General features: G+C 44.5%; 1 protein-coding gene across 1 annotated transcript; it reads right to left on the bottom strand.

Moving 5' to 3' along the window:
* Positions 1-67: 67 nt before the first annotated feature.
* Positions 68-23,293, bottom strand: LOC117582526 (ets DNA-binding protein pokkuri). The gene is made up of 4 exons (XM_034270326.1): positions 22,315-23,293; positions 2,773-4,019; positions 1,885-2,710; positions 68-1,817 (listed from the first exon to the last, which is right to left on the bottom strand). The coding sequence occupies exons 2-4, from the start codon at positions 3,932-3,934 to the stop codon at positions 1,538-1,540; spliced, it is 2,268 nt and encodes a 755-aa protein (XP_034126217.1). The 5' UTR covers positions 3,935-4,019; positions 22,315-23,293; the 3' UTR covers positions 68-1,537.
* Between the last annotated feature and the right edge of the window lie 422 nt (positions 23,294-23,715).

Below are 23,715 nucleotides of genomic sequence, written 5' to 3'. Positions count from 1 at the left end.
GAATATTTTTTGTATACACATAAACTATGTATGTATATGTATTGATCGAAAGATATAATCTGTAAAGGTTTTTGTTTTGTTTTTTGCAAATGGAAGAACAGGTATTGTGGCGACACTAGAGTGCTAATTATTAGCTATTGGCGGTGTTTAAACTTAATGCGTAAGCGAAAAAAACAAATACAAAATATATATATATATGTAAGTGTATGTGTATGTACGAAAAATTAGATGTACTATATAAGATCTATGCAATAATTAATAATAATTACAGGCACTAAAAGCTAAGTTGGATGAGCGTGCGTGTGGTATGGATCTTCATTCCATTCCATTCTCCATTTTCATTTCATTCATTTATGTTTCTCATTTTGTTTAATATAATTAATAAAGTGTGCTGCAAAATGTACAAGAATTTATATTGATTTTTAAGGGGGTTTTGTATGGGGTGCAATTGTTTTACAAACTAAAATTGTTAATGCTTAAATGAACACTTTTGCTTGTTTTGCTGCAATTCCACAGATCTTCCTTAGGGGTGGGGGGCGCAGCCGCTTACAAAACTAACATACGAATTATATAATAATAATAATAATAATCCTAGGCATAATGTTTTTAATTGAAAACTAAATGTGCTTATATATATTATATGCTCATAATCATTGCTATAAAAATGGAAGCCAATGTTTCTTATCTTCTTCATGTTCTTGTATCTAAGGGCTAAGGGGGGTTTCTCCAATTGAAATTGAATTTTGAAAGCTCTCTGGTTGCAGCTGTCGAGAGAGGCAGCAGCAGTTGGCCACAGTGTGGAGGAAACTGTTTCAGTTTCCACTTCATGGTGTTCCCATATCTGTTTTACTCCTCCGCTGTGCTCGCCTCTTCGACAGCCAATGAATCTGTTATCACAAGAAATCAATCTCTCTATCTGCTCTTCTCGCTGATTATTTTGTTGTATATCAATTAACAATTTTCTTTTCTTTCTTTCTTTCATATTTCGTATCGTATTTTTAACAATTGTTTTTTTTTTGTATGTTTTGTTTTTCGTTTTCATAAATTTGAAACCATTTTGTTGAGGCAACATTTGTAAAGCTCAAAGGTGGCAACACTTACACGCTAGGGGGCGCTCGCTAGAGTCTACTCGTTACTCGCTACTCGTATGATTGTTGTTGATGTGTTGGGGAGGGAGGTGTGAAAACTTATAATTTAATTCTGTTTTAATGTAGAAATTGGCACATAATCAAAGGCTGCGCTGCGCCGTTTTTTTTGTTTAGTTTTTTCAAGAACTCTACTTACAACAAAAACGAAATTACATGCTCGCTCGCTCGCTCTCTCGCTAGATATCTCCTCTGCTTATCTCTCTTTATCTTAGCTTATTAAATAATTTGATGTATAAAATATATATTTATATTGATGCAAATGTTTTTTCTATGTACAAAAGGCAACCACATCCAGCTAGGGGGCGGGCATAGGGGGTGTTTGTGTGTGTGTGTGTGTGTGCTGGTCCCATTTTTAGCTCAGGTAATATTTGTGGGTGGAAAAGGTGCTTCTACTGCCGCATATGCCGAAACGCAGCTAACGCCTCCTCCGACACCTCAACGCTGCCATTGCAATCACTGCTGTCCATGGGCACAGGCTGGGCCTGCTGATCGCTCGCCTCCATGGGCTTTGGCGAGTTGGAGCCAGCGGGCAACTGTTGCTGCTGCTGCTGCTGCTGCTGCTGCTGCTCCTCCGGCTTGGGCGATTGCTCTGCGGGCGAGGGTGCGGACTGATGATCGTTGTAGCGTATCAGCTTGATGGTCGTCAATCCATCGGCATTGCGTATGAGCCTGCAGGATGGAGATGATGCTTGGTATTAGGAGGCAACAGAAGCGCGTAGGCGGGGAGGCCACTTACGGATAGCAGTCCTCGTTGCTGGCAGCTGCGGCTGCGGCACTCTTGCCGCTGACACTCAGATCCGTGGGCTTCAGGTCCTCGCCGGCGCTGTCTGATCCCGAGCTCCCACCACCATTCTCCAGCTTCAGTGGATGGAATTGAAATTTGTCCGGCCCTGCGGCTCCGGGCGTTTGCAGCGCTGGGGAATTTGGTGGCGCTCCGGCAGCAGCCGCCGTCGCGGACAGATAGTGGAAGGCTCCGTTTATGGCGTGCATGAAGAGCGGCGATGTGGGTGGCGGACCATAGGCGGCAGCTGCTGCTGCAGCCACTGCTGCCACAGAGGGCAGACTCATGGGACCATTACGAGAGGCAGGACGCTGGGGTGATTGCTGTTGCTGTTGTTGCTGCTGTTGCTGTTGCTGCTGCTGCTGCTGTTGGCTCCAGTTCTGGACCGCTGCTGGACTGCTGGGCGCTTGTTGGCCATTGCCTTGCGTCATCCCCTGGGCTCCTCCATTGCCAGCACCCGCCGCAGGTGTGGACTGCCGCAACAGCGATATATTCTTAATGTTCTTCAGCTCCGTGGGATTCCTCAGGAACTGATAGCAATGCCGCTCACCCTGCACTTTGCGCAGAATATTAACGCGATAATAATAACGAAGGGCGCGCGACATCTTGTCGTAGTTCATGGACAAATGATTCTTCTGGATGCCCCACAGCTTGGCCAGCCCGGCGGGATCCACAATCTTGAAGACGCCCGTGTCGCGGCACTTCCAAGCAATCAGATCGCTGTACTTCTGGTTGCGATCGTTCAGCAGCTGCTGCAGAAAGTCCCACAAAAGGCGACCATCTAAAAGGAGAGAAGAATGGTCAGGAATGGATTTTAGAGAGCGTTTTAAATGCTGAACTCACTTGTATTGGGCTCAGAGTTCTCTGGAAAGAATTCTCTTTTCGCTTTGTACATATAACTGGGCGTGGTTGGGGCCGATATGGAGCCTCCGGCGGGTGTCACCACTGGTCCAGCTGTGTTATCCAGCGTCAGCTTCTGTGGCTGCTGCTGCTGCTGTTGTTGCTGTTGCACAGCCTGCATCTGTTGCTGCTGCTGTTGCTGTTGCTGCTGGGACCACGAGTTGACAAAGCTATTCGTCAGCTGCTGCGTCCAATTGGGTTTAATATCCTTCAGTATGGGCGTGCCTGGGGGGCTGGCTGTGCTGTAGGAGAGCGGCGCTGGTGGCATACCGGAGTTTGCCATCTTTGGCTCGGAGGCGGAGTACTCCTCCTCGGAGTCGCTGTGATTGCTACTGGCGCTGCTGATTCCCTTCATAGGCATTGCAGAGCCATTGCTGGCCGTGCTGCTGCCAGAGCTGGAGGAAGCAGGCGCCGATGGTCCGCTGTTTGAAGTTGCCACACTGCTGGATCCACCATTGGATGTGTGTGCCGAGCCCTGAGCTCCTCCTCCTCCTCCGTTCTGGCTCTGGTACGGTGCCTGGGGCGGACTGCTGGCCTGCGAATCAACCGACGGCGGGGGACTGAGCGTCACCGAATTGGGCGCCATAAAGTGATGCGCCGCCAGGTGGTGCGCCGTGTTGTGGAAGGGATTATTGCTCTCGGGCGGGGCATTCAATGGCGGCCATGTCATTGTCGGCGGGTGGCTTTGCGGCGACAGGGGGTAGCGGCTGGTGGGCGTCACCGGGCTGTTGGGCAAATGCCACTGCATCATGTGCGACTCAATGATGAGCATTTGCAGCACATTGTGCAGAACATCCCCGGCGCCGGGGCATCTGTGTCCAAAATCGGCACGCGTCAGCAGACACAGCGCCTTGCCGTTCATCTGGAAGAGATCAAAGTCGAGCTTCGGTAGATCAAACTCGCGCACGCAGAAGCGCAGGAAGACCAGCACATCCTCGCGACTCCACAGACGCGGATCCGAGGGTAACGATGGGGGTAACTGGGTTTTCAGCTCCGCCAGCTGGCTGGACGGTGCCGGTGGGCAGCGCCACAGCACATCGCTCCAGATGCCGGGATTGAGCGAATTCAATGATAACTGTACTGGGAGCATTTTCATTTTGGACATGCAGCCACCTTTAAAATAAATTAATCCTGGACGCGGGACTAGTGGCAGCCACTAGACGGTATCCGTGGTGAGGGGGATTTATAATCTGCAAATGCACAAAAGGAAATTTCACAAGTTAGTTGGTGTTACTTTTTTTGTAGAGTGGGGAAATTTTCTTAAATCTATTCTAACGGTTCAAAGTGCAGAGGATGTACACACTTCCGCCGCTGGCAAAAATTCCAAAGAAGAGGAACACTAGGAATTAGAGAACATCGGCGTGTGTTCTGTTCTCTTTCCAGACACAACAACAATACAACACACACACATACCGCGATCCAATTCGAAGAGAACGAGAGAGTCAGACATTCGCATTCCAACAAAATCAAATTTCTTCATAATCGTCGCCGCCACCGCGCAGCGTATCCAATGGATTGGGTCGGTTTAAATAAACAAATAATATACAAATATCTCCCAACGATACGGACGCGAACGCGGACGCTACTATCCAACAAATACAACAAATATTTGTGTGGCAGGCAAGCGCATCCGAACAAACTGGCAGACCGGACCGGAATATCGGAGGAGAGCCAAAAAGATAGTGTGACTCACTGGAAGAGACGCAAAGCAGAAACAGAAGAAGGCAGCGAAGCTGAGGCTGTGCTGCTGCTGCGGCTGCTTGCTCTCTTCTTAGCTCTATCTCTCTCTTTCTGTCTTGCTCTCGATCGCATCTTTCGCGGCACACACACCCCCGCAGCGACGGACGTTGTCTGCTGTGTGGAGCAAAGAGGAAGATCTTCGGGAGGAAAACAAATGGCTCGGCGTAACAGAACACAGGAATGCGCTGCAGTCGAATGACTGGGATGCTTCCTTAGATTAGATCAGCGATTGGCAAGACCCTATCTCGTGTACATTGGAAAGTGATTTGTTCGGTTAATATTAAGAACGTAGCGCCTTCGGTAATCGCCTAGTCAGACTCATTTAACATTTTAATTGTAAATTTCTCAATATGGTAATTTCCATAAAAATGTGTGATCTCTGGTATGCATGTGTTTGTGTTTGCATGGGCGTCCCGCCCCACAGTCATATTCCGGATGTGTACACACAAACAAATACACGGAGATGTGCATACGTCTGTTTGTGTGTGTGTATCTCTGGCGGTGATCATTTTTGTTGTTTTTGCTGTAAAGATTTCAACATAAACGAATGTATTGATGGCACAAGTGCTGTGCAGGGGAGTGGGGGGGGGGGGCCGAGAGGGATCGTGGAATAAACGAACGAACGTCTCTCGAAAACTTGAAAGCCGTGCCCATTGCCCACTCTCGGGCCATATCTTGCAGCAGCAGCAAACGGAAGTGCACATTCCACACAACAAAACCCGTTTCCAAAGGCAACAGCGCAGCAGCAGCAACCATGTTGGAGAAAGAGGCTGGCGACGACTGATGGGGCCAACTAATAAATCCGCCAGTGGGTAAAGAGAGCAGCAAGTCATGAGTAAATGTAGAAGGAGCAGCAGCAAAGGAGGAGCAAATTGTTCAGGCACCCTGTTTATTCCCAGACAAAGTGCCTGTGCACTGACACACACGCACACATCCAAGTGCTTTTTCTGCTGCTGGCATGTTAAAATTTATCTCACATCTCTGCTGACGTCTCTGCTCTGCTTCTGCTCTGCTCGCACACAAGAAACTTCCTCATTCTCCGGGAAGCGCTTTCAACAAGTGGGAAGAGAGCAGCGCTAGAAAGGGATGGCAGGCAGGCAGGCAAGTGGCTTTTTTTGTTGAAAGAATGAGGGGGAGCGACTATGCAATGATGATGTTCCTCGATGATCATGATCATCTTGAATATTTTATTATGCATGTACATACATGTCTCTTAGAGGGGGTCGGATCCGATCTATTTGTTTTCGAAGAGAGAGAAGATTCCTCACTGTTGATTGTGCTCCATACACACATACTAGAACTCGACACAGATGGTTGGAGATGGGGGAGATACATACAGATGTATGTACGTACACGATCCTACGTGTTATTTTGGTTGCCACAAACACACAGAAAACCTAACCATAACACATGGTAGAATTTTCACTAAAATAAAAATCATATATTCCTCTAGTAGCAGCACACATGTTTCGAGGAACAACAAATAAACATTCGGACCAGAGTTGGAGTCGGTGGCACGTAGTAAAATGACAAATGAATGCTCATCATCAGGCCAGAGGCAGGCGGCAGAGGCACCGGGTGGAACAAGGCAAGGGAGAGACAGCAGCAGTAGCAGCCGAGGCAGACAGAGGAACAGGCTAAAGCAGAGGCCGAAAGACAAGAAAGGAACACTAAATTCGTGTGCCGAAGCTTTGGTACCCTTGCAAATTGATTTTTCTTATGGCAGGTTGAGATGTGGTATTCCGATTTGGCTCAACCATATATCCATATCATAGCCTCGCTGTACAGGGTATAGCAACGCGCAATAAGAGAGTATAAAGAATATTTCTAAATCTCTGCAGCAGCGAAGGAGGCGCGGCATGAAAGAAGAAATTGGAAGAGCAGCAGCAGCAGCATTCACCCACCGCACCACACCTCTCCGTAACATACAAACGACTCTCGGGCACACAGGTAGTTCGAAAGGTATGCGGACGATGTCGAACCGGTTTCAACGGAAATTACAAACGAAAATTATAAAACGATCAGTTTAGAAAAAGACAAAAAAACGAGAAGAGGGGAGAGGGAGAGAATAAGTGCCAGCAAGGGGGTAGATGAACACGATGGCGAGAGAGGTGGAGAGACAGATGAGAGGCAGGAAAAGGAGTTGGGGGCAGGAGTAGTGAGGCAGACTGGGAGGCATAACCAAGAAAGGTGAAAAACTACATCTCTGCTCACAAATGGGTTAAGGAACGTCTTTTGCTCTCTTTCCCTTTCCTAGCTCTTCTTTATTTGCAATATTTCCGTTTTTGGACAGAAAGAGAAGGAGAGAGAGAGCGTACATCGAAATGTGAGGGGGCGTGTGGGTTGATGATGTTGGCCGTGGGATCGGAAATCCACAAAAAGAAAATGGGACACGACCGATTGAGAGAGAAAGATAGAGATGCCCACAGTGGATAAGGAAGTCGTAGTAGAAAAAGTCAGCAGCAGCAGCAGCCCAAGAGAGAGAGAGTGAGAAGGATTAAATGAAAAGCAATACAAAAATGATGAAGAAATCAGATAAGCTCGAGGAAAAAGAATCGGATGCCTTATCTGTGCCTCTCCCCTTAAGATGACACTTGATCATCCACTCCTAGACCCAGCTTGAATTCCAGTTTCCACAGCGGCGGCCAGCAATGATTCACTCAATGTGCAAGTGAAAGAGGGACAGACAGTACACTGACGGGGCCCCAGGAGTTAATGAGTAATTTCCGCAGGCGCATCCTTCTTTGGGACCCCCCTCTGACGATGCCACTGCACTCTGACTGTGCATCAAGTGCTGCGCAGTAAGAATGATGAGCAAAGGAGAAAAATCTGATAGCAAACAAACACATACACAGAGAGGGAGAGAAAAGAGACAGAAGCGACAGCCGCCATGGCGCATTAAGATTAACGGCTCAACAGCAGTCGATCGCAGTAAGGTGCCAGAAGGAGACGGCTATAACTAAGATGCTGATGGATGCTATCTGCTCTGCACTCCCTCTCTCTCTCTCTCTCTCTGTCAGGTAGAGAAGGAAGAGAATGAGGAAATGCGTCCCGTCCCATCCCCTTGCCATGTTCTGTCTACGGGCATATGCACTTTACATCTTGTAGGACTTCTTGGAATCCCGGACCGAAAAAAAACAACTATCAAAGAATGGAGATATGGGAATGGCAGGGAAGGGAAGGAATGACGAGGCATGCGGTGTGGCATGGATAGTGGTGCGGTTCGGTGTCTCCTCTCTGTCGTTGACATTTGATCTCTTTTATGAGGTCTTTCCTTGGATTTGGAGGCTCAAGTGCTTTGCTGTGTGTGCTGTGCTGTGCCCTCTGATATTGCAGCTTCGTTTTCCTTTCCTTTTCTTTTTGTTTGTTTCTCTTTCCCATTCTTCCTTTTGGTCGTTTGCCCTAAATCAACCCTTATTAAAAGGCGAGGGATTTGACCCTACCATACCACAAAAATGTTGCTTGTAATTCAATGAGTTTGCTCAGGGTTCAAATTCGGTAGGGTACAGGGAAAACTCCCTCCAGGAAAGTTCTAATGAAAGCTTATTTGATAGAAAGATGTGCTACACGAATCTCCCTACCAGGCAGCATGAACAGATTGAGTGAGTCTCAACGGATATAAGATTTATTCAACTGTTATCCACCCTAGAGAGCTTTCACTGTATTGCTAGTTTTTTTTTGCACGTGTATGCCAGCTGTTTTTTAGATCGATCACCTTCTTCCCCATGCCATACAATACTCAATTAATAAGCATAAAAAAACCGATATATTCAAAAATCCGAAATCCAAAATAGTCGAGTCAACGACCTGATTTGCTTTTATAACTGCTCTCTCACACAGACACACTCTCGTCTTCGAACGTCTCGTTTATTTAAGAGAAGCAACAACAAAAAGAGCATCAGCAGCAAGCAAGCCCCCACTAATATATAGGGACCCCCTCTCGATCATGATCACATATGATTTACCCTTGCCTCCGGATACACCGCTCAGGTAACTGCTCTCTCCCCCTCTCAAATAGACGCTGCGCTGAGCGTGCATAACAATCGTGTTTGCTATTTGTATTGGCATACGTATTGGTGCTCACCTCACAAATACACACGCATGCATACATAAGCAACTACTACAAAAGCGACGCCAATTCCGGGTTCTTCTTCGCGCGATCGGCGACAACAACAGCAACAAGAAAACAAGTAAAGCGAAAGACTAGCTCGGAAGGAAGTCGAGCTTTTAATGCTCTTTCTATGACAGGCACCATCTTTGGAATAGTCTTTTGAATCTTTTTAAATTTGTGATATTGATGTAGAATTAATTTATAATTTCAATAAGCTTAATTTTCCTTTAAAACATCTGTGGTATCCCTGCAGTTCCTTTTACTGCAAGGGTATTCAAAATAAAGTGTATAAAAACGAAGCAGCATAGGCAGATAAAGAAGAAGAAACACAAAGAAGAGGCACACCAAAAAAGACAAAAAACCAAATGTCTGCGGCTCAGTTTTCTGTCTAGCTCGTCACTTTATGCCCCCGCTCAGATACAGAGAGACCTTACGCTTAAAGCCAGACCCCCACTCCTCAAGCGCCGTGGGCAATTTTCTTTTGTTTCTTCAGTTTTTGGTTTTTTTCTCGAAGCCCTCAAACAATAACAACAATGAAAGCGCAAAGCTCGAGCCCAAGCAAATCAATCATCGTTACGCACTTGGAAGACGGAGAGAGGGGATCAGCCGACCTGAAGCTGTGATCATCAGGTAGAGGGAGGGGGAGGCCTTTGCGGTAGCGGTATAAAAAAAAAAGAAGAAACTAAAGCAAAGGAACGAAAGGGCAGAGTTGGAAGGGGAGTCGAAGCTGAAGATACCCTGGAATAGAGATGTACCATATTGAAGCTATTGAGAAGTTTAGTGCCATAGTAAGGAGAGCCAGAGGGTCTTCCTCTAGTCTTGCCAGTCTATTATTAATTTAGTTTTCTCTTCTTATTTGATCAGGCGACAAGATCTCCCTCCTCTTCTTTCACCTCGAAGACATTTCAAGTTATTTTGTTTTGATGTTTCCAGAGAGAGAAAGATCTCTCTTCTCAACCAATAAATAACACATTTTTGTACGCCTGTAGGCGTTACGTGACTTGTTTTGGTTCTAATGTATCTCAAGAAGTTGGATTTAACTCGAAAGAATTTCTGTTTCTGCTGCCTCATTGCTCTATCTTTATATCGTATGTTGTGTATGCTTTGCACACATATCGGTAGAGAGAGGGAACAACAAAAAACTTAATGATATCAAACGTTCGATAACCTTTCGGTATTTTAATATGCAAACACGAAAGACTCTTCTGTTTTGTTGTTGTTGAATAGAAGAAAATAAAATGTAAAAAAAAAACGGAGTAAAGAAGAGAAGAAAACAATAGATAACATACGGCTTCGGTCTTTTTTCGGATCATCATGGTAGTAGATTCCTCTACCATAATGGAGGGGTCTACTCTCAAAGAACAATAACAATAAAGACAAAAAAAAAGCACAGCATCATCATTATGATCATTATCGGTAGCATTATGATGGGCATCATTACCATCGAGAGGGAGCTGCTACCTAGAGAGAGAGAGAGAGAGAGATCTCTTCCAAGCAGATATTTCATTTCCATACGATGGAGATGAGTTCATCAAACGCTAGCCAAGAGTTCAAAATCATTTCATTGCTCCTCCAAAGCAGCATTGGGGCATGGGGCATGTGGCATAGGGAATTGTTGAACGTAGACCTAGACCGCATCAACCGCATCATTTGTGCCCATTACATTCAATTAGTCGCAGCTGCTGTTTTTTTCTTGTTTTTGTTTTTTTTTTTTATTATTTTTACGTTTTGTTTCAACTCTTTGCGATTTTCTCGCACTTGCAACCCAACTCTGTGGCAGCCACTCCTCTGCAATAGTAGCTGCCACATCACATAGACCCCCCCTCTGCCGCATCTCCTAACTTAATAAGGCATCATCATCATGATGATTGGGATTGGACTGGACTGCTGCCTGCTGCCTGCAGCAAGAATGTAATGTAAAGGAGGAATGTGTGGGGTTTGGGCTGTAGAAGGGTAGAAGGAGGACACACACACACATGTCTCACTCTCTGTGTCTCTTGGGGTCGGGGTCAGTGCGGGTTCAATTGGTTGACATGAGATGCTTCCGTGTTTGAAGACCACAAATAAGTGGATGCCCAGGCGGCTATGTTGAGGGAAATGGAAGCAGGAGGTGGAATGCAAATAGGAGAAGGTTCTAAGGGTAGAAGGCAGTAGACATGGCCCAAAGATGGGTGTCTTCCAAGATACTAAAAGCAAATCAATATACACGAAATCAATTAATTTTCGGTATTAGTTGGATTCCAGCTCAAATATTAATGCATGACTCGCGATGCACCAATCTTGCCCACCGCTGATCTAAAGTCAGCAATGATCAAAGATGATTCCGCTTTCCTGTAAACAATTTACACAGCCAACACTTCCGCATTTAAACAGCAAATTGTGTTTACCAGTGGACAGTCAACTCCTCTCCTCTCTATTGGTGCCCACCTGTTGGAGTAGAAGTGGGAGGAACCTTGTCCATCAAGCCAACTGAATCCGCGATAAGAATCCACAGAGTTCCAGTTCCAGTGTGGCTCTTCGGCCGCACAACACCTGTGTGCCGCTTGGAGGCCTTTTTGGTGGCAGCGGCAGCGCCTCACACATGTGATGTACAGATATCTGTAAACTGGGATTACTTGTTGTCTTTTGTGATAAAGAGACGACAGAGATATAGACAAGAGCCCAGAGCATATACTCGTAAAAGATACAACATGTTCCGTTGGAGCACCAGCACCACTTCCACCCCAAGTCGACCATAATAATGTTTTAAGTGTATTATGAAATGTTTACGATTTGCTTGAGGTTTTTCAGTAAGTTGACAACAAATATGTATACCGATAAGATAACACCAATAGATACTGCAAGGAACAAAAAATATAAAAAAAACGAAGACAGCAATCGCTCTCTCTTTCGTGACTTCCCGCTCCATCAACGCATAAAGAGTTGAGCTTCCAGTTGGAGTTGGAGATGGAAGTAAAATCATAGAGTTCATACAGATATGGTCCTTGCTAGGGCAACTGCAAGAGATGAGTAGGAATCATTCTCTGAGTTTCCTTCTCTACAAGTAAACAACTTTCTTGAGAATTTATTTGTGAAGATACTCGTACTAGTCGTATCTTGAAACCACAATTGCCCTTGCTTTACCCTTGCACACTCTGCCTTTGCCCCTAACATCTTATCTGTAATCCGGTTCCGCTTTTTTACAATGTTTGTAATGCTCTTCGCTTAATCAATAATTCGTGGCCCAACTATACACTCGAAAAGATATGAGCCCAATTTCCAGAACGTGTCATAAGTCAACCAAGTCCGTGTAAGATTCTTCAAGGAAGATTCTTTGTGGCTGATGTTTACAGCTTATACTTCCACCTTTCCCATTCCCTCTTCTCACAAAAGATGTTCTGCACTATGTACTCTTTAGTTTATTTGTTTTTTTTTTGCATTTCCCTGTTGGAACTTGATTTGCGATTATAGACCTCTGGTTGCTCCGTCTCTGAACATCCGCTTCCGCATTTATTAAGTGTCTTTTCCACGAGACGACGGACGTCGTTCCTCCGATTTTCTGTTCGGTAAGCGGTTCGCAGTTCGCGGTTCGTTTGAGTTCAGTTCAAGCTTGGATTCGTTCGTTTAGAACGTTTTTACAATTCAGGTTTTTTGTTCAGTCTCGGGCCAGGTCTGGTCTGGTCTGTGTTGGGGCTTTGTTTCGCTAGTTTTTGCTGCCTGCTGCTGCTGCTGCTTGGGCTCTCTGTAATTAAGATGCGAAGCGCGCGATCGTTGGAAGTTCTTTGCGGATCGGTCGGATTGGCTCCATGCATGCCTAGATGTTAGCTATGTCGTTGTCTGTCTTTCTGTCTGTCTGCCTGTACGATGCTTGATTACTAGTGCAAATACTAACTACCGGTTTAGAGGCTCTCGACCAGATACAACGTAAGAACAGAACACATAAGTGAAACGAGCCAAACGATCGCTTTGTTGCTGTTTTTTCGTCTCCTTGGCTAGAGATCTGACTTTGGGTTTGGTTGAACGATCGATGGGCTTGGATCACAGGAAGTTCTCTGCCCCCTTGATCATATACTATAAGCAGGAAGTCTTCCCATTTCTCGTCTTCCCTTAAACGAAAGGATAAATACTACCTACGGATAAGGAAATAAATGTACCAGGAAATATGCCTATAGGTCTAGTTTAAAAGCTTCTCTTCAATCTTAATCATTCGGGGAAAAAGCCCTGCCTCAATCTCTTCCTAAAGCACTTTTCTATCAGCCTGAACTCTTAGATTAGGGAAATCTTTTGGAACCAGTTTCTATGTATTCCAGCTCCGAGATCTAACGATTACAATTAGGTAAATGTCTCTAGTATAAACTGAATCAATCAATTTCATGAGTTGCGGATGCATTCACAGTCCCCGGCGGCGCCTCTTGAGTGCCCTGTTTCCAGGCGGAATTTCACAAACAAAAGTACTTTGATAGAGCGGGAGCGAACGAGAGGCCAGACTGATAGCGAGCGCATTTTGAATAGGCTTCTCGAGAGAGATTTGACTGGGGGAATACTTGTGCACATATTTTGTATATAATTGTAGACACAAGTCGCCTCAACAAATAATGATGATAATTATTACAAGTCTCTGAGAGGGAGAGAGCTTCATGATAAGCACGGACAATGCCATGCAGCAGCAGCAGCAGCAGCAGCAGCAGCAGCAGCAGCTCCTACAAACAATAAACAATTGCTGTGTGGCTGAATGCCGCAAAAAGTTGCACTTAAGTAGCCACTAAAACGTGGCAAAGCGACCTAATGAGATAAAAGGACAAGTGGGGCGCGACACAGCGAACAATCCAACAGAACTAACAATTGTGATGGACAGACGATGGGATGACATGCTGTCAACCTCTATGGTTGATTCCCCTCTTGAGGTTTTTCTACTGACGACTGCATTGCCTTTGGCATTAAACAACTCATTTGAGTCGAGTCTTTTGCTAATTATGAATTTGGCGAAAAGGAAACGAAACCCAACTCTTGGACACAAGTGGGTGCCTGCTGCCTGTCTTCCATCTTCATCTTGTGGAAATCTCAGAATATGTTATTCTCTCTCTCCTTCAACATCATTTTGCTACGTGATGTTCGTGTCAATTTTGTTGTTTGTTTTAATTTGTGTGTGCTTGTTGTTTTGTTGCTTTACTTGGAAATTATAATATAATCTTCTGCTGCTGTGTGTTGTGTTCCTCCTCCTCCTCCTCCTCCTCTGCCTTCAGGCAGAGAGTGCCTTCTCCTTCTCCTTCTACATCTTCTTGTTGTTGTTGCCACATTTGACACTTGCGTCCATTCAGACAACGGCATCTTCCCAACTTGCAGTAAAACAATTTTCGTGTTAGGTGGCAGCTACAGACTGAGAGGAGTGGAGACATTCATCCATCCATTGACTTCCTCAAGAGTTTTGAGTGGATAGAACTTTGATGTAAACTGAATTTCGTTGGAAATTAACCCAAGGGTGAGTTTATTTCCATGAACAAGTCACTTCAATAGAGATTTCTTTCCATAAAATATACAAAATTTGCCAAATGAAAACTTGGAAACGTGAGCAGCTCGACACGCACAAGCGAAAAGTGCAAAAGAGAATGCTCGAGAACAACAAAAACAATCCAAATTTCGTGTGCATCGCTATGATGTTATAATTAGCGGTACTGAGAATGATGTGGAGGTCCACAGGACCAAATATTTGATAACGATAATCTCCCAACTTTTGACACCCTCCCAAAACATAACCCTCCAGTATATTTACGCCCTTTCCCCCAAGTGCTTGACGGCCATAAAGTAATCGGCAGAAAACACCGCGAACCAAAACTTTGTCCGTATCAAGGTGTAAATAATTGAACAGCCCAATATTCTCATTCCGTGGGTACAACCGATAGTAACAACTGCAATCATTATAATAACACTTGTGAAAGCCTTCTAGCCGATATGATTAAACAACAAAAACAAAAACAACGAATGAAAAGAAAAAACCAAAATAAAATGCCATAAATGCCACTTTTCTGTTTTACGTTTATATTCTGCTGCTTCTTCAAGAAGAGTAGGTATATAAATGATAATAAATACAGCAAAATAAAATATATATGTATACATTTACTGATTATTCTATCAATTAAGACCCCACAACCCCCACTCCCTGCATAGAAAAAAAACCCAAAAACAGAACGAAAAGAGGAAGAACAATGCGGCACTCGACGCACGAATCCGAGAACCCCCTTCAAGAACCCCACACCCCCTATACTATAGCTACTACTACACTCCAAAACGAAAGCGTAAATTCTTCGACTGGCGTCATTTCCGGTTCCCTATCGGCCATACCCACCACCCCTAGCGCCCCCCGCACTCGCTCATTCCCTCGTATCGTAAGCACCTTTCAGCACCTACCCTCCCTAGAGCTTCCTTTGCTTTCGTTTCCCTTCTAGCACTTCCCCACCCACCCACATGACGTTCGTTCCGTGTCGCTTATCAGCCACTGATTACACACAGATACAGATACAGAAGCGCCAAACTCACACACACACACACACACACACACAGATGCAGCTACTCCTATGTATTCTCGATTCCACCTAGATGGAATTTTGTTTATTTCGGCCACCTTATCAAGCCCCATATCGACATTGAAATCAAATTGATTTATTAAAGATTTGCCAAAAAGCGATTTGAAACCTACACACACAAATTCCTGCTTATAAACGAAGTGAAATGGAAAGTGCACGAGCATTACGAGTCAAAATTTTCTATTAAACAATGTCATAAAATCTACAAACAAAATAAGACTTCAGAAGATCTGAAAGTGTAACAAAATTAACGATAATTATAATCAAACAGGGCCTTTAGATCTTAACAAACATCTCTATGGCCAAACAAAATTTGACCAATCTGCAAGCTAGGAAACTAGATTTATAGAGTTGATAAAAAAAGCAAATATAATCTCCATATACCTAGATTACTACTTATCAGCAATTGAATAAATAGATTCCTTTGACATCTTAAAGTTGCAACTAATTTAAAAGTATTTTATTTCGTGTTTCCTTATTATCGGAAGTCGTACATCTAATGGGCTGTTTGCAGTACCTCTACGTAGCACCATTATTATTCCCATTTGGAACACGCTGACTAGGCGGAATACTAACGATATAATATGCAAAAACCCATACAAAAAATGGGCTATTATTTATTGCAAACGATGGGAATCGCACAGTAGTATCTATCGTGTGCGTCAATCAAGATTCTATTTTCAATTGTATTTTTATTTTTAGTGCTTAAATTATACTCGTAGTGACAGAAGTTGAAGCTATGAACACTTGAAAGCTGTTTGCCACACGATCCAGAGGATGATCGATATAAAAAAGACATTTGTTGTGGGTATTAATAAGATGACGAGATTTTTTTCTGTAGTTTTCTTCAAATATTAGGCCCTTCTTCTGTTAATGTGTTCCCTAACAGAATCGATACACAAACCACTTTAAAATCCTACAAAATCCTTCCATTCCCTTAAGTGTTCCAGTTACTTTTATCTACAAAAGTTACATCATTTTCACAACAATACAATACTTCATAAATACATAGATAAATGTATGTACATATGCATGAATGTACTTTACAACCCGCAGAGTTTTCGAGTAGTAGAACGAGAAGACTTAGCGCAAAAGGAACAGGAACAAGGACACAACTACTGCCAGCCAGCCACTGCATTGTTCTCCATTCGAGTGGCCTCTCTGCTGGCTGGCCGGCAGGCCCATCCTCTTCCTTGTTCCGCGCGTTTTAAATGCAATTTCCGTTGAAGTGCCAAATGCCAAAAACTTCATTGTTAAGAGGGCGGGCGGGCTTGGCTCTACTCCCGGGTCGGGGTCAAGTCGTATCGAATCAGGGGTTGCAACCGCACAGCGGTGGTCCGGTCCATTCTCAAGAGTGACAATTAGTGTTGCAGGGACCACCCACCCATCCAAAGACCTGTTCCGCTTTTGCATTCATTGTTGTTCAACAGGTAGATCGTTTCATTGGAGGATTCCTGTAGATTCCTAGGGTTTCCATTCAGGTAGTATGGATAGTTCTTGTATTTCTTTTATCAGTTTTCCCATAGATGCAGTTACAGTTACAAGAGTATAATGGATCTGTAATCAATGGTAACGGTGGTCCTAAGGCTCTCTCTGTTCCTCTGGGGGCGTCTCTTGTTACCCATGCCGCGTGGGCGGGTGTGGTTCGGACCCGTAATACTTTGTTTTCTCTCCTTTTTGCTCTCTAACTTCAGTTCTCTTTTAGAGCGTTACAGATACTTCCTTTTTTGGCGTTACGCCATCATTATCCACGGAATGGGGAGCTGCTCTGTGGTGCACCCAAAAAGTCTAACCACGCAACACCCGCCTCTCTCTCGCTCTCTCTCCAGTCTTCCCCGCTCGCCAGCCCCGCCGCCGTGAAGTTCAATAAGAAGAAAGAAAATTACCTAATTGTGTTGCATCGACAGCAGCAGAGGCAGCAGCAGCAGCAAGCCACTGAGACCAAAGCGATACGACTTTCCACAACATTACTCCACTTCTTGCTTGATGTACTTCGGCTCCCCTCCACGGTAACCTACCCTCTGCAACTACGCTATCACATCCAGCCTTCCCCTCTTCACCCATTACCCGTATGTGTGCCACAAGCTACAACAACAGCAGCAACTACAAAATGTGCCACAAACCTGCAAAATGCGGTGCACATTTTTTTCGTTGTTGGTTGCCTTTTTGCTTCTTTCTTTCGCCGTCTCTCCCACTCTCTTTCGACACACTATCTCCTTCTTCCTTCTCTTTCTTTTCAGTTAGATAATAGCAACAACAACTACACTACATATCAAGACACCGTTAAAGCTCTTGCAAACAAACAGTTGTAAAAGCAGTGCATCCAAACGCTGACTTAGGATTGGAAGCAGAGGCAAAGCTGCGCTTGCTGCTGCGCTCATACACGTTCGGTTTTTTACCGATGTACTTTTGCTGCGAGTAATATAGAGTATGAGTACCATGGCTTTGCGGACTTGCAGTAAAATTGCAGTTGGATATCGTAGTTACGAAAAACCATCACTTGAAAACGCATAGTGATAAAGCAACAGCATTGGGATTAAAGTTTAGCCTAGGAGCGGAGCCTAGCCAGTGGAGAGGAGCGCTGAGCAGTGCTGTTGCTATCGGCAGCGACAGCGGTGGCGGTGCGGCGTTATAGCTCAAGCAAGACTTCCTATATTTTGAAACACGTTACGTTCGTAACATAATTCACACAACAGGTTACTCCCCAAAGCCAGACACAGAGACAGAGTGAAAGAGAGAGGGAGACAGACGCTGGCAGAGCAACAACAACAAGTCGCTGGAGTCAACTTTTTGCAGAGGCGCAAGCAGTGCAGTCTTTGTACAGTGGAATTTGTATGCGCGGGAATATATTGGGAAATATAGGGAAATGATGATCGTGCGAAAAGATTGCTCTGGGATCTTAGACAAATGACAGATATTTTTTAAACCTTTGTAAAGGCATAACTTAATTTAACTCATGCCACTAGAATATAATAATCTCAAGAATGTATCAAGGAAGTTGAATCATTTTATATATCAAGGAAATTTATAAAGAATTGCAACTGAATGGATTTCCTGGATGAAATCATCGCATTTTCCTTCTTTCCTTCCATGATCTCATCGATTCCAATGCTGGAGAATTCGCTCTGAGCAAGTGCCCCAACATCCTTGATCCCCAAAACCGCACGACCAGTGCATTGTGTGAGCAATCGACAGACCACAGCAGCCAGGTGGTTGCCATGCCACTATTTGTGCGGCGGGGAATAGACAGACAGAGTGAGACTGTGAGAGAGGGGACGACACAGAGCGGGCTTTCGGTGATGGGTTTACCGCTTTTAATGGCAAATTCGCACGATCGTTCGACGTTCATACAGAGATGAAAGATAGGCCACCCCGTTTTCTTGCCACTTATGTGTACATACATATGTATGCACATACTTTCTTCAACGAATTTGATACGACATAATGGAGGCTGCGCTGCAGCTGCCACACTGCCATAGTCTCCCTGTCTCAAGCATTTGGTATGGCATAAACCAGGTTAGTGTGATTTTTGTTGCATTATAAAATGGGTTACAATGGGCAATGCCTTGCAAAAGTGGTTTGCAATGAATGTGCGTTCCATATCATCTCCATTTCTATAAAGGGAGGTTTACTTATTTGAGTGAGTGTGTGCTTATTTGAGCGAGTGTGTGCACATACTTATTAGAGTGAAAGTGTGTGTGCACTTATACGCAAAAGTGTGTGCGTAAACTTATTGGTGTCAATGTGCGCGGTGTGTATATTTATTTGTGCAAGTGTGTGCCTTCATATTGCAAAACATCAATATGGCACAAGCAGTGCAAGCAAGCGCATCAGCATCAGCAGCAGCAACAACAATAGCAACATCTGCTGCAGCGATAACAACAAGAAATACAATATATAAATATGTTTTTTACACACATATACATTTGCATTTGCATATACACAGTGCACTGTACAGCCGCTTCCGCATGCAATGTTGAAATAAAAACAACAAAAGAGTCATCAACAGCAAATGTCTCGAGACTCTCGCTCTCCCTCTCTCTCTTGCATTGTGCATCAAAAGAGAGGCGGCAGCGAATAGAAGAGGAAAAGGAAGCCGAAATAGAAAGAAACAGGGCGACCACAACAAATGCGTTTGGAGCCCTTCGCTTAACCCTTAGATGGCCATAATTGACCCAAGCGGCGTTTTTTAACTAGGACTTGATATGAGTAGTACTTTTTCCCGCCACAGTATGGAAATGTGCAGAACACATGTTATTCCAGCGTGTCTATCAAGCAGTGTAAGATTTTATTCTTAACTTTTACATCATTTATCCCATAGTTGAACCCTCCTACCCTCTCCGCAGAACCATATATTTAACTGCGTTATGTCTCCCACCATTCTTACTTGTTTTTATAACACTCTTGAAAAAAAGAGAGCGAAGCACCAGCGTCACACTCTTGCTCACACACACATGCAAACATGCAGTGCTTTGCTGGTTCGGCATTTTGTGTTAATATCTCTGCCGCTTAAAGGCGTTTTTTGTTGCTTTTGCTGCTTGGCGTTTTCTTCCTCTTTCTTTCATTATTTTGCCGCCGCTGCTTATATTTTTTTTCTTTTCTTGGCAGTGATTCGACGTCGGCGTAGACGTCGCCGCTGGCTGCGATCGCACGTGTGTGTGAGTGAGTCAGCCAGTTTCACACGACTCTCGGGAGTGGTTTCCATGTGTGTGTGTGTGTGCGAGTGTGAGGGAATAGGTTTTTTCTTGGCGCGCTCGCTCTCTCTCCCTCGCTTGACTGCGATCAACAGTTTTTATACCTGTTTGCTTTTGCCTCACCCACCTCGCCCCCTCTGCGCACTTCTTTTCTTCCTCTTTCTAGCTGCCAGTACCAACAATTCCCAAGCGATCGCGTCGCTGCCCCTCTTTGCCCGCTTTTGACCCGCTCTCTTGCTTCCGTGCACTTGCCATGCTCTTACGTCGTTTGTCTTTTCGCCTCACACACTCACCCATTACGTTGTCTTTTTTTTTTTGCTTTTTCGTTGGGGAGGGGAGCAATGCGGAAGTGAATTTAATTTATTGTATTTACGCTGCGCTGCCGTCGCGCTGATGCTTTGCTGCTGTCTGTCGCGCTGCTTTTCTGCTGCCAGCACTGGTCACCAGGCCACCTAAGAGCAGAGCAGAGCAGAGACGGGAGAGAACCGAAAACCAGGAAAGGAAAATAAAATTGTAAAAGCAACCAAAGTGAGCTTAAAACGCAGCTTCTACAAGTTTTTGTTACGTTTTCCGTTAATTGAAGCGAGCGAAAAAGAGAGAGAAGCAATTCAAATCCCAATAAAGCACAATACACACACATTTGCACACGTGTATAGGCGAGATTTGTGCTCTCATCTCTTAAGAAATAACGGAGGTGTGGCGGGGCGCCCGCACACGATCAGGTGTGCGGTAGTTTACAACCCCCTCACACAAACACACAAAACGGAGGCTCGGGGCGGTAGGGGGAAGTGTAGCTGGGGCTGTGGCAGAAGCAGAAGCAGGAACTGTTTGGCTGATTTGTTCGACGTCGCTGTCGCTGTCGTCGTCGACGGAGCAGGCAAATAAATAAACACAATTCTGCTGGCATTTTTTGCGTTTTCTGCTATACCCTAGGAAGGAGGAGAGGTGATATTATTCTGGAGGAGGGTTTTGTGAGACGCAAAGAAGGAAGCAGTTCCGAACGTATTTGGTCATTTCACAAGATATCTGTATGAGGTTTCGATATGATACTACCAAGGAATCAAACGAGCGAAATAGTTTATTTTGTCGGAAAGACTTTCACATCATATCTGGAGCTTTGGAATATATTTTCTCTTTACTCTTTCTCTGATCCTTAAAACGAAAAAGGGCATCTAAACTTCGTTGACCAGTAGTTGCGGATTTTTTACATATTTATTCTTCTTCTTTTTGCCATAGCGCCCCAGCGATAAGATTTCGCTGACGTGAGCCACAAAGAGTCGCGCGGCACCCTAATTGGAGCTCAACGCTCCGCTCCACTCCGCTTTTATTTCACTTCCATAGAAAAGTGCATGCAACAAGAGACCCGTGAACCGAACCGAACCGAACTTAAGTGAACCGTTCCATGCCATACCATACACCAACCCATTCTATGGCATACCAAGCAGTCGAGTCGATACAGTCCAAGACATGCACTGGACACTACACTGGATAATTATGGTTTCCAACCAACCAGAATGATGCAACAGGCAGAACTCGTGCACAACAGTACTCGATAAAACAGTAATGTCTCGAATGGCAACGTTCTGTTAGAATAAACCCTCAAATGATCTTTATTATTCATATTTTAGAAGGTGGTGAGCCATAACGTAAGAATTCAGTTTGAAAAACCTTCTAGAGAGAAACTGATTAGGACTTTGCATCCTTACATGATTAATTAATATCTTTCGAATTCTTTTCTTACAAGCTCCAACCTCTTCTATATTTCCCCATTTCCACAGCAATAGTCACTGTTCATAGACCTTTTAACCTTTTTACCCATCGAAACAATCAAATGCGAATGACTTTTAGCACTGGAATAATAAAGTGAAATTAGCTTGAACGATGAGCAATAGATTGAGGAATTTATTCCAGTGAAATATCATGACGAACCCCTGGTTAAAGCGTGCATCTATCTTTTTTACAAATTTACAACAGTCTTATAAAGATGCCACAATTAGATCCCCACTAAAACCAAGTTAATAAATCAACAGACAACCCTAGATAAACCCGTTGTTACTGGCTCTCTTACCCTATCTAATTTTACCCTAATTATATCTGAGGCCTTTATCTTTTTACACGTGTGCAGATCCCACAAATTGTTGACCTCAAGAAACTCAAACATTGTAAGACTCGTTCGTCTCGTCTCAGAGACAGAGGGAACAAAATCATATTTAGCAGAGAGATAAACCATAAAGATTATGGTGTGTGTGTGTGTTGTTTCAGACAATCGTCTTGTACTGATATTTCATGACCACAGTGACGTAGTACTATATCATGTTTTAATTCAGCGAGAGATGATAATCTCTCAATTTGTGTTAACACTGTGGTTGCGATTGCTTACCTGTTTGCTCCACTGTGCTGTTCTCACGGGGGCGTTTTGCGGGGGGGACTGGGCTTCGATTCTTGAGCAATGCGGAAGCGGATATGTCCAGATCCCAGAACGGCTGACACAATCGACAGGCGTTGTGTGCTGTGTTCTTGTTGCTTTGTGGTTTGCCTACAACTGCTGCACTACGTGTCGCGCGTACTGGCTACGTATCGGTGTGCGACGTAAGGTAATGCATGCACTTTGCTAATGCACTGCTTGATGTTGCTTTCTAGCTGCAGTTCTCTGCTGCTGCTGCTACTTTGAAGATTTCCTGGTTGAGCTGCAGCGCTGTTTCTGTCGCTGCCGTTGCTATCTGCTGCGCCGAGGGGCCATTGTCGTAGGGTGGGGTGCCGTCTGGTGGGTGGTGCTGTGTTTTTGGGGCTAATCCTGTCTCACACTGCTTGCATTTGACCGTTACTCGAAAGCCGTTATTGTTGTTGTCTTTGCGAATGTCAGCGCCAAAGCAGAGCAAACAAACGACAGCGTGTGTGGGAGGAGCAGAAGAACAAGTCAAAGGTACTTCCGTCTGTGTTCCTTGCACTCGCTTTCGCACACACACAAAAACACACGCACACAGAACTCTCACGCGATGCACTTGCACTTGTATTTTGTTTGTGTTAGCATTTCCTACTCTTTTTGCGGAGGAAGAGAGCGGGCGCCGCGCGGAATAGAACAGTGAATTTTTGTGTCTTCCTTTTCACTTACACTTCTTGGTGTCGGTCGGTTGTTTCTTGTTTATCTCTTTATTTCCGTTTCGCGAACACAAACACACACGCACGCACGTTAGTGGAACCGTTATGCCGTCATTTAAATTCTATTAATTGTGCATTAATCAATTTAAATCGTATATTCTTGTATTTATCTGCTTTGCACAACTTATTGTGAACCACAAAATGTCTCTGCACGAACAACGAGCCACACACGTCCGTTCGCCACGACAATTTTTTACGTTTTGATGTGAAGCAGTGCAAGAAATAAACAAAGCGAAAACGGAAAGCCGAACAGCGTGCATGCGCAGAGACCGAAAGAGAGAGCACAGATGGAAGAGAGCCGCAGCAAGGTATATTTGAAAGAAGTGTGGGTGTCTCGCTCCCTGAATTGTACAAAAATTTGATACCCAATCTAGTTTGATCATTATAGGAGAAAAGAAGAAAACACAGCGAATGCACAGTGTGTGTGTGTGTGTGTGGAATGGGGGAAAACTGCTTCCAGAGAGAAGGTTTGCTTAACATGTAACTAGCAGCCAAACCACTTGATCGGCTATTTTTGGAGCGCACTTCACCCTATACTAGTATACCTTGGACGAGCCCAAGTCGGAGCGTAAGTAACGCTCCATCTGGCGCCATCTGAGAAGAATACAAAATTAAGAAAATT

The sequence above is a fragment of the Drosophila guanche genome, unplaced genomic scaffold, assembly GCF_900245975.1.
Source record: "Drosophila guanche unplaced genomic scaffold, DGUA_6, whole genome shotgun sequence".
Taxonomy (NCBI): domain Eukaryota; kingdom Metazoa; phylum Arthropoda; class Insecta; order Diptera; family Drosophilidae; genus Drosophila; species Drosophila guanche.
This window is presented reverse-complemented; position numbering and strand designations above follow the sequence as displayed.

Coding starts and splice junctions, on each gene's coding strand:
- LOC117582526 (XM_034270326.1), bottom strand. CDS start 3,934: ATGTCCAAAATGAAAATGCTCCCAGTACAGTTATCATTGAATTCGCTC. Junction 2,711..2,772: donor GAACTCTGAGCCCAATACAA/GTGAGTTCAGCA, acceptor CTCTCCTTTTAG/ATGGTCGCCTTTTGTGGGAC. Junction 1,818..1,884: donor AGCAACGAGGACTGCTATCC/GTAAGTGGCCTC, acceptor TCCATCCTGCAG/GCTCATACGCAATGCCGATG.